The following is an 11,255-nucleotide window of genomic DNA, read 5'->3' as shown; positions in this document are numbered from 1 at the left end:
CCTCTGCAAATGTGTCACCTTATTGTATTCGCCAAAGCTAGCTTAAGTTGTTGTATCGGAAGTGTAGCAGTACTACTACAGTAGTTAAGGAAATATCAGGTTACGAGTTAGCTAATGTGTAATTTATTGTGTGGTATTTCAGTTACTCTTTAAACCAAAGTCGATACCTGCACATGCAAACACAGACCTCCAATGAACAGGAAATCCGGGCAGCAAGACTGTGAATGTAATGTGTCATCAGTTTTTGGACTTGTTCTATTGACATTGAATCTGACTCGGGACTACGTGGAACCTACATTCCAATATGTTCTGCCATATACACATCACACACACAAACACATTGGGATGAATTATGTTTGTGCCTCGTTTATTTTACAGAGTGGAGGTTTAAACCTTTGACCAGAGGAAATCACTTCATATTGGTTGTTTAGTTTTTTGGAGGCATGATGTGTGATTTTTTTGGCCTCTCTCTAGAGGAATGTCACAGTCCTGCCACAGACCTTATTTCCTCTGTTAACTTTTGTACTTGTTATGTTAGATCTAAATATAGGTTGTCAGTAATATGTAAGAAAACACGTTTTGGAATCCTTTTAATGTAAGTTAGGTTTATTTTTCACTGATGCAGTATGTTGCTGTTTGCATAGAGTTTCTTTTAAGATTTTGAAGGAACTTAATGAAGGGCATGCACAATGTCCCAGTGATATCACTATCTGTGCTGCAACGGCGACACAGAGTTGTTCCAATCTTCATTGACTATAGAGCAGCTCCATTACTTATTTCTACATGATAGCGTCACTACAGTTTATGGTTCGAGCTTGAGTAATATTGTTTCAAATAAGCAGAAGACCGCTTGTTGTTGCCATTTAAAGCTGATATCAATGCTATTTCCTCCTAACAAGCTTTTATGTTCAAACAGTCCATCAGCTGTTTACATCAGGCAGAGACTCATTCTAATCATAGACTATATAAATTAAAATAAAACGAATATCTAAGCCACGTTGTTACACAAGAAGAAGAAGCGTTTTATTTCAAGTGGAGTTTTCTTGTAATCATTTATTAATGACAGGTGTTTAAAAGCCCTTCAGAATATGTAATTGAGTGATCTGATTGCAGATGAGTGGGTTGCCAGAGGGAGTAGCAAATGGCCCAAGTAGGAATGACCATCTCAGGAAAGATGCTCAGATTTGGGAGAGACCCTGGACCCTTGAAGAGATGCGGCAGAACAGTGCCAACTGGTCCCTGGCAGCTGACTCAGGAGTAAGTCAGAAACTTTCTTCCTAGCTTACAAATAGGCCAAATAATTCATCATCATCAAAATCCTGCAGAAATCTGAGGAGAGCGTAAAATGTGTGTTATGCTTTGGTGTAATGAAAGGAACTGTCTTCATAACCGTTTTTTTTCCTTCACAGCTCTTCCTGTTTCTCCAAGACTTCTCCCAGAGAATGCTGTCAAAAACCCATGATATTGAAAAGCAGTTGGACAGCCTGATCCGTGACACCAAGAACACAGATAGCTGCTTGCACTCTGTCTTTAATGACTTTCTCATGCTTTCCAATACGCAGTTTATAGAAAATGTAATGTATATCATTTAAACGTTTTAGTTCTACTTCAGTTTTGCTTGTTCTACTATCACTGACAATTCACTCTACTTGTTTGTGTACTTTTGGAACAAAAATGTTGCAGATTACATGATGTAGTCTATCTGGTGATAAAAAACATCTGTTTACTTTGTGTCCTGTTACAGAGAGTGTATGATGAAGAGGTAGAAGAGACTATTCCTAAGGCTGATGCTTTGGAGAAGCAGCCTGAGCAGGTATACATAATTCACCCTTCCTGGTCTTAACATTTGATGGCATGGAGCACAACACTGACCAACCAGTATAATACTGAATGGTGCTTTTCAGTATTATTATGTCAGGGATAAAATGGCCACAGTATGTTAAAGTCCTTTTTTCCTTAAAGGAGAAGACTCGAGAGCAGAAAGAGGCAGCGTTGATCCCTAAGATGCAGGAAGCAGTAAACCATGGTCTGAGAGTGCTGGAGTCAGCCTTTGAGCATCTGGACATCAAAGCGGGAAACTCTGATTCAGAGGATGAGGAGATCACTGGCAGAGTGGAGGCCATCCTGGAGCCCAAGGTGTGTTCTTAATCTTGAAGCAGTAATTTACAATTACTGCAATAATGCATGTGACAATACATCTTTACATGAATGTTATTTATCCTGGGTGTCTTTTTTTTTTGGTCCTTTTTCTTTTAGGACCTTTATGTGGACAGACCACTTCCATATCTGATTGGTTCCCAGGCCTTCATGGAACAAGAGGATGTTGGACTTGGTGACCTCTCCAGTGATGGTGATATTCTCATGGCAGCTTCTTCAGGCGCTCCTTTGTTGTAGTGTTTATTTTCCCTCATGTATTTGTATGATTCTCTCTCCAGAAATGTCAGTGGACAGTGACAGAGACAGTGTAATTGAGAGCGAAGATGGCAAAGAAGCAGTTGTGAGACTTTTTCCTTTTCGTTCACAATGTTTTTCAAGGTTACTAATTTTTCATATTCCACAGGCAAATTATACTTCAATGTCTGTATTTATTTATTCAACAGCATTCAGATGATGACTTTAATCAGGAGGAGGATGAAGGTCACAATACGATTAGGAAGGTAAGCTATGCCTGCCTGCTAAAACACATCAAAGTTTACATTCAAGCTGAACAAGTCAATAATTTTGGATTCTCTGCCAACACTCACTTAGAAGTCATCCATGTTGAGTTATGAAGATGATGATGATGAAGAGGAGGAGGATGAGGATTCTGACATATTTGGAGAATCAGACAGGGATGAAGATGATGACGACGACAGCACAAAGGTATGCCTCTTCTACCTTTGCTTGAATACTGAAGAGATATGTTTATTGGATGGGTTATTTGTAATTTCACTCTGAAATCATTCATATATGATTTTCAGTTTCTCAGGGATATTTTTTGTAATTTTTTTTTATATCATATTCAGAACACTGGCCCATCGTCTTTTGCTGATGAGCTGGCAGCCCGAATCAAAGGGGAACCAGTTAACAAACCAGAAGGAGATCGTGCATGTAAGTCATAGTCATTATCAACCAACTGGCAGTATATCATCTCCTTTTTGTCATTCACACTTTTCACATTTTATTTAACACAGCATCAAAGTTTATATTTGAGATTTAAATAATGACATTGATGCATGTGCATGCTCATGGTTTTGTGTATCTACCATGTCATGTCTTTGAAGCATTGTCATCTAAGAAGAAAAGTAAAAGCAGGAAAGAACCAAAGCCTGCAAAGCCACAGGGTAGGACTTTCATTCATCATCAGAACGATTCAAACCTTTTGTTTAATTTTGCATTGCTTATTTCCACAGCAGGCCCGTTGTTCTCAGTATGCTCCTCAATACTGTTTGTGTCCATTGTAACAGCAGCTGAAGAGGACAGTGATGACATGTTTAAGCCACCGAAGATGGATGATGATGACTTCTCCCCATTTGGAGGGAAAAGTGGCCTCTTCAGTGGAGGAAGAGGCCTGTTTGACGATGATGAGGAGGTATACGAATCCAAATGATTTTCAGAGCCCCCTCTTCTTCAGTTCCATAAATTCTGGACCAGATTTTGACCTCTGCTGTGTTGTGTTATGTAATTTAGGGTGATCTTTTCTCTGATGCTCCAAAACCTCCTATGTCCGAGGAAAAAAAGGTGCTGAATGAAAGCATGAAAAGCATATCTCAAACTGCAGGTTAGACTTAATGTTTTCAAGAAAAAGACTTATACATACGATTTGTACAAACATATAGAAAAAAAACTGGACTTGCAGATTAACACATACCTTTTCTTTTCCATTCCAGAATCTGACAAATCTCGAAAGAAGATTCCGGCAGGTGCCATTTCAGTATTACCAGGTAGACGCATTAGCTTGTATGACAGCCAATATCAAGTTCTTGTCTGCTTCATCGTCCTCAACCAAACAATTTTCTTTCCACAGATAACAGCCTATTCCATTCAGGGATTGAATCTGAATCAGTCGAGAGCAAAGAGAATGGGACTCCAGTTCCTAAAACCAGTGCTGCCTCCAAACAGATTCCTACGGGAGCTGCTTTTGGTGAAGGAGGAGGTGGTCTGTTTGATGAGGAGGATGAGGATGATGACTTTTTCAGTGGTACAAGCCTGATAAAGTCTGACTCTGGTAAGTGCGTGCGAGAACGGGCACTTCAGTGCTCCAGTCCAGGTTCAAGTTACCCTCAAACCCCCCTGTGTTGGTTGTGTTTCCCTCTTTTTCAGCCGGACTCAAGAAGCCCACGAAAGCTATCGACCTTTTCGATGAAGAAGATGATGATGACGATGGTGATATATTCAGTGAGAAGTACAGTGCTCCAACTCCAGCACAGAGCAAGAAGGAGGTAGTGGAAGAGCAGGTTAAACAACCTGAGAAAAAGGTAAAGATCAACTTTCAAGTGTCTCAATACATTGTAATTAATTACATATTGTGTTTGGTGGATCTAAATTGAGTTTTTGTGGCCTGTAGAAGAGTTCCTATGTTGATGATTCATTGGTATGTTTAGATGCCAGCAGGGGCCGTCTCTATGTTTGGACCCGGGACTCAAAGCTTGCTCAATGAGGGCCTGAAGAAACGTTCACCGTCTCCCAGCGAAGAGTCTGAGAAATCTGTGAAGGTCTGAATTTTGTCTCACAATACACTCTGGACCAAATGTAATTTGCTGTGTTTGCACAAGCAAAATGGCAGTTTTTGTTTTTTTTAACTGAAAAACACAAAAAAGTTGTTTCACCATCAACTGGTGTTTTTTTTTTTTTATCGACAAAATTCTACCAGTTTTAGTTTTACAATATGTTCACATTTTGTTTAGAGGTCCTGTCTACATTGACTCACTAGCTAATTTATCAGGCATGGATGCCATTACATGAACAGACCTAGTTGCAGTCAGTATATTGATGTTTGCTCTGAGTGCCATCAAGTGCAGTCTGAGAAAAGGCCAAATTCGATTTAGTTTAAAGGTGCACTGCTGGCCTTTACTCTTGTTGATACAGTTCAGTTCTCTTTGTTCAGTACAAGTATTTTCTTTCAAGACTAAACCTCATATTTGAAAAAAAAGGAAGCTTTTAGATTTAGAAAACTATTTGTATTAAATTTTCATCTTCATGTTATGCATTTCAGAATGGGCCGGCTCCCGATGCTGCTAAGGCTGCTGTCAAGCAGACTCAGAAACCCCAGACAAGAGGGCTCTTCTCTGATGATGAAGACACGCAGGTACGGCTCTCAAATTCCAATAGAAAAAAAAGAGATAACAGTCATAACACATTTAATTACACTCTATGTGTATTTGCCTTCTATAGGAATATCCAACTATCACCAAGAGCCAGTCTAAGCCTGAGTTTACAAGCCATGGCAAAACCAGCAAGGCCCCTTTGTCATTATTTGATGATGAGGAAGAAGAGGTGAGAATAATAAACTCATATTTCACACACTTGGACAAAACTGAATTAGCTTGTGCTTTTGCTGTGAGTCTATTGCAATAATGTGGTTCATCACCTTGCAGGACCTGTTTGCATCTGCAGCTAAATCTAAAGCAAAACCTAATCCAGCAAAAGCCTCCACACCACAACTCAGTACAGCCGTGTCCAGCTCTCTCTTCAGTGATGATGAGGTATGAGAATACAAAGAATCATATTTACTGCTGCATACCGATGTTTAAGGGGTACATTATTTTTTTGAACATTTGAATGACAGGACCAGTGGGCGAGTTCTATAAGTAGTGTGGGGAAGCCAGAGGTAAAGACGGGCGGGATGAAGCCGAGTGCCAGTGCCCCCTCCGGTCTCACCAGTGCCAAAATGTCTCACAAAAGCAGCCTCTTTGATAATGATGATGAAGATGACCTGTTTGCTCCAAAGTCAGAGTCAAGGTATTCACACTTGTAAGGCTGAACAGTGCAAAAACATACCTGCTCTCTTTTACAATTGTATTAAAATCACTTTAACCATAATGTTTTAAAATATATTGTATTGCTCGGAATTCTTACCTTTCTTCTCATTCTGTCGCTCTTCACATAGTCAGAAGAAATCTCAGAGAGTCGCTCTCTTGTTTGAAGATGAGTTTGATGATGATGAAGATAAAGGATCCGTCTCTGGCATCAAACCGGCTGCCAACACAAACACTGCAGCCCCAGCTGCTAAAGTGAGTGCACTAACTTGTTTTCTTACTTCACATTTGTCATGAAAGATAATCTTGTTGTGTAGCTTTCCTCCAGTGGGCTTTAAAAAGGTTTAACAGGCTTAGGGGGTGAAATAATTGACTCATTCCCTAGAGTACCGTTTAGATCTTTCAGTTAAACAGAAAACACCAAATTAGAAAAGTTGGCTCAATGAGTTTCCCAACAAAAGTGATATTTAAATCTTGCTGTAATACCCTTTTTACACCATGCAATTTGCATTATCTCCCGCACTGAGATTAAATATAAATATAATATGTATTCTTCAGACACCGCCTGCGGCCTCTCAGTCGTCGTCCCTGTTGGAGGAATCAGAGGCGGTTATAGTTTCTGGGACTGCAGCACAGAACAAGCCTTCAGAGCAGAAGAGGCCTGCAACGGTGACCCCTGAGCCGCACCCATCAGCGCCCTCGCCAGAGATCAGCGAAAGTAAAAAGAAGCCTGCTGGAGCAGTCAGCCTTTTTGGAGGCATCAACGTTCTTGCCAAAAAGCAGACAAAGAGCCTGTTGGATGAAGTCGACAATGATGACAGCTTCCTCTCTAAAGACAGCTCACCACCCAATGTCAGGAAGGAAGAGAAAGTCAAAACAAACGCTGTTAGTCTGTTCGATAATGAAGAGGAAGATGAATCGGATTGGAATGAGCCGATATTCACACCCAGTAAACCCGCAGCAAGCAACACACTAAAGGTTTGTATGATTATACAGTAAACCTAAGAATAAAGTGAACAAATGTTTCAGGTGCATTGCTGTGCTGTTTCTCAAGGTATAAAATGTGTGTCTTTATTTTCAGCCTACAGAGGAGCGGCCACAAGCAACAAGCACAGGTGTGTTCCAGGATGAGGAGCTTCTGTTCAGTCAAACGCAGCAGAAGGACAATGACCCAGATGTTGATCTGTTTGCCACTTCAGGCAAAGCTGCGGTCAGTATATTAGATATTCTTATCTGTTTGGTTGTTTGTAATGTTTAACTCGACTGCATACTGTGTCAAACTGTGTAGTTGGGTGAAGTTAATGAGATATGTACATTGCAGTAGCATTATAATTATAGCATACCTTTATGCACAAAGACCAGATGCAGACGTCTTTTACAAGATGATAAAGATACGTGATACGTTGCTTTTCAGAGCTCCAAGCTCAGCAAAGTGAAGCCAGCAACACCAAGTCTGTTTTCAGAGGACGATGAGGATGACCTCTTCATTTCCATCAAGCCAAAAGCTCCTCCTCCGGTAGCAATTTGATTATTTTGTAGTGATTAGAATTATGCTAGATTCCTGCTGCCCTAACATTGCATTTTACACCAGCTGTAATATACAATGAACTGAACCGCAAAATGTATATCAGCGGGAGAACTTTGATCTCTCTATTTCATTTTTGTTCTCAGAAAGTAGCAGAGAAGCCCAGTAAACCTATTGACAGAGCACCACTAGCAAGTCCAGAATCTGTATCAGAGATTCAGGTGAGTCTACTGTCAGTGTCTATTTCAATAATATGATGGATTGTTTTGTTTTTTTGAGCCATAAACATTCATACCTGTGTGTCCATGCTGTTTTGATATAGGATTTATTTTTGCCGATATTATCTGTTTTTCTTACTATTTTATTTTGTATATGTTGTGATAGACACACAGTGTTGTTGCTAAATGAAAAACAAGAAATGTCTTCATTGGATTACATTCTGAAACTGCTATAATCTGACCACACAGAAGCCTGAACCAAGCCCTGTAAAACCTAAAGATTCTTCATCAAGGATTGGGAAACTTCAAGTAATATTTTTGTTTTTATTGAATCAAAAGTCTTCATTCCTGACATTTCACTCATACATTCCTCCTGAGAAAAGTCTCTTCTATTTTCTCTTCCACAATTCCTCTTTCAAGGTGTCTTCTGTTTGGTCTTTTTCATATTCCAACTTAAAAGCTTGGCTACGATACAGCAGCATGACTACCAATATGAAGATAATTGTCATTTTGCTTAGCTGGAAGCATTTGCTCTTTCTTTCAGTTTCACAAGATGTGATTGCATCTTGCTCTTGCCTCATTTTCATCCACAATCCTGTTCTTTTCATTTCCCTTCAAACCACTCTGATAAACTTCATGAAAAGAGCGCAATTGTAAACGTGTACTTAGGTGGAACGTCTGTTTAAATCGTATTTGGTCACTGTTCAGGGTCCATTGTGTCTTTTTCTCCTTGACAAATGATTGTATTGGTGTGTCCGATCTTGTCATATTCAGGCCAATCTGATGATAGACCCCACTGCGTTGCTCCCTGGTGCTACCCCCAGTATGCCAGGTTTGTCCAGCTCCAGCCTGAGCCCCAGCCCTGCCACAACTTCTATAGGAGCCCAGAAGGGAGGTGTGAACTTCGACACCCCAGTTCTGGTTACAACACTGGAGAGCGCGCACAAGGTGGGTTTTTGATCCCTGGAGAAATAAATCTGTTATCTAATAGTCTTTCAGTTGCTTTTCCGTCACTCGGATTTTGATATTGTGAGCTCAAATCTTCTGTCATGCAGAGTCGTGCCAAAGGTTCTGGACAAAGGAGACCCCAGTCCAGAGCAGCGAGGCAGCAAGCAGCCCACAGATCTTTCAAGGATAAGGAAGAGACTGATGGCGGAAAAGTTTCTGAGCCCAATCCGAGTCTGTCTAATTTAGCCTTACCGCTACCAGAAAAGTCCAGCCAGACGCATGCCAGTCCTGTATTAGCGAACTCGGCTGCACCAGCTGCCCTGCCCGCCTCCTCACCATCTCAATCATCTCTCTCTGAGACCTCCCTTAGACCGCCTGTACTGAACACTGGAAAGAAAGACATCAGTAAAGACGGCAGCAGTAGCAAGGTGCTGCCGTCTTCTGATGATGATGACCTTTTTGGCTCTGACAGTCTGTTCGGGGCCGCCTCAGTCACTAACACACCCTCCACCAGACAAACTACCAAGACTACACAACCTCAGGCCAGTAGTGGGGCGGGCTTGAAGAAAGACAAAGATGAAAGCACTCTCCCATCCATTTTTGATGCCAACACTGGTGACCTTTTCCAAAAGGTCAAACCAAGGTCAACAACAAAGAAAGCCACACCCTTTTTGGAGGAAGATGACGATGATGAGGACATCTTTGGAGTGAGCAACAGCTCCTCTCAGGCCTCCACAAGTAGTAAAGAAATCAAGAACAGCAGCAGTTTTTCAAAGCAGGACATCTTCCAGGTATATTTATTTTACATTGATGGTAATAGTGTCAAGGTTTTCTTTGCCATCATAAGAATATATTTCACGTCTTTCCTTATCTGCTGAATTCTCAGGATGAAGTTTCCGCCGTGCCTAAAGCTCACAAGAAGCACAAAGAGAAGACCCTTGATGCCAGCTTGTTCGATGACAACATAGACATTTTTGCTGATCTGACGGACACTTTAAAACCAAAACAGAAGTCCAAGACAAAGGGAGAGACCAAGTCAATATTCAAGGATGAAATGGGTAAGCATGGAGGCATTCATGTTTTTTAAGAAGATTTTTGAAACTGTCTGTCTTGTGGTCTGTCTTGTGGTTAACCAGATATTTTGTCCATCTCTTTGTTCTTTAAAGATGACATATTTTCACCAAGCACAGTAAAACCAGTCACGAAGGCTCCCCTAAAATCAAAGAAAACACCACGCTCTCAGGAGACCAGTGCAGAGGCGGATTCAAGCAACATATTTGATGACCCACTAAATGCTCTTGGTGGAAACTGAACCGTTAGCAGCAAGATTTGTACAATTGTGGTTAAAGTTTTTGCCATTTGGATCACTGAATGATTGGAGATCGGATACACTGTTGATAGAGTATTTATTCATTTGAAATCATATAAATCCTGGGGCTTATTTTTGCCAGACACAGATTTTCAAATGAAAATTATTCCAAGCATCTTCTGACAGCACTTCCAAAATCATCTCAGTATCAGATCATATTATGTAACAGTTATTACGTACTGTTACTCTTTATTATACATATTAGCACTTTATAAGCATACCATATGCTTAGCCTCAAAGCCTGCAGAAATTAACAGTAACTTGTTTCGTTTGTTTTGGAAGATGTCTATCTTTTTGCTTTTCCATGTTGAGATTCCATGTCTTTGGATTTGTGCCATATCATGGTGATGAGAAATCAATGTGTTTACTTACTGTCTTAGGCATTTTGACAATGTTTTTATTAATAAGAAATTTGCCAATTTCTTAACTTTGGCTGTGATGAAAACAGAAATTCATTTTTAATAACTAAAAAGAAACATATTTTATGCTATCTGAAATGAGTGTGATTATTTTTTTTTTTCTTCCCCAAGTCTTTTGACCTCATTTGCATTGTGTCTTTTTAGACTTAGATATTGATCAGTGTCCATTCAGGAGAAGGGGAACATTCGATCTGCAATTATTAAGCTATTTTTGTAAATTTTTTGGATGATTGAGGTTTTGTTACTTTTCCTAGGTCAGGAATAATACAATTTAAAAAAAGGAAGAATTTAAGCTTATTAACATTTAAAGAGAAATCCCCCTGGTTGCTAGAGATTCTATAACCTCAACAGTACGGAACGTTAATAAGTAAGCGCTTCAAAAACTATCAGTGCATACTTGGGGAGACTATCTGTATCTGTTTGTGCCTTGAACATGGCATTAACACCCTTTTTGTCAACCCTTTTAAAAACAGACACATTTGAAACTGGTCTCGTTGTTTTAAATTATGTTTTTAGATGATTTAAGTGTTTTAACGTTCACTGTTTATTTCTTGATGAAGGAAGTCAATCATTGGCGGCCAAAGGTTTTATATTAACTGATGTACAGCGAGTTTTACTATTTATTTTAGAACCTGTGATAATTGCAGACTATAACGACTAGTATGGCAGACAATTGTCTATGTTATGCCAATTTGTTTCCAAACTTAGGAGGATGTCAAAGTGTCAACATTTGACGTCCGTTTTAACAATTTCACTGTGTTGTCCCGCCCACTCCACCGTCCCTGGCGCCAATTGGTTAATTTTTTCTGTCAATCAAAT

At 40.0% G+C, this 11,255-nt stretch overlaps 1 protein-coding gene across 1 annotated transcript; it reads left to right on the top strand.

Moving 5' to 3' along the window:
* Nucleotides 1-1,529: 1,529 nt before the first annotated feature.
* washc2c (WASH complex subunit 2C) lies at nucleotides 1,530-10,645 on the top strand. The gene is made up of 29 exons (XM_079230116.1): nucleotides 1,530-1,574; nucleotides 1,745-1,813; nucleotides 1,963-2,136; nucleotides 2,257-2,350; nucleotides 2,436-2,497; nucleotides 2,601-2,657; nucleotides 2,749-2,862; nucleotides 3,006-3,090; nucleotides 3,264-3,323; nucleotides 3,447-3,571; nucleotides 3,670-3,760; nucleotides 3,870-3,923; nucleotides 4,007-4,207; nucleotides 4,303-4,457; nucleotides 4,584-4,694; nucleotides 5,195-5,287; nucleotides 5,374-5,475; nucleotides 5,577-5,684; nucleotides 5,768-5,940; nucleotides 6,089-6,212; nucleotides 6,516-6,935; nucleotides 7,039-7,167; nucleotides 7,372-7,473; nucleotides 7,629-7,703; nucleotides 7,950-8,009; nucleotides 8,475-8,648; nucleotides 8,756-9,439; nucleotides 9,535-9,706; nucleotides 9,815-10,645. Exons 1-29 carry the CDS (start codon nucleotides 1,545-1,547, stop codon nucleotides 9,958-9,960), a joined length of 4,044 nt encoding a protein of 1,347 aa, XP_079086242.1. The 5' UTR covers nucleotides 1,530-1,544; the 3' UTR covers nucleotides 9,961-10,645.
* The last annotated feature ends 610 nt before the right edge of the window (nucleotides 10,646-11,255 follow it).

Source organism: Taurulus bubalis (genome assembly GCF_910589615.1).
Source record: "Taurulus bubalis genome assembly, chromosome: 14".
Lineage (NCBI taxonomy): Eukaryota > Metazoa > Chordata > Actinopteri > Perciformes > Cottidae > Taurulus > Taurulus bubalis.
Note: the sequence above shows the minus strand (reverse complement) of the source record. Positions and strands in the feature narration are given on the sequence as shown.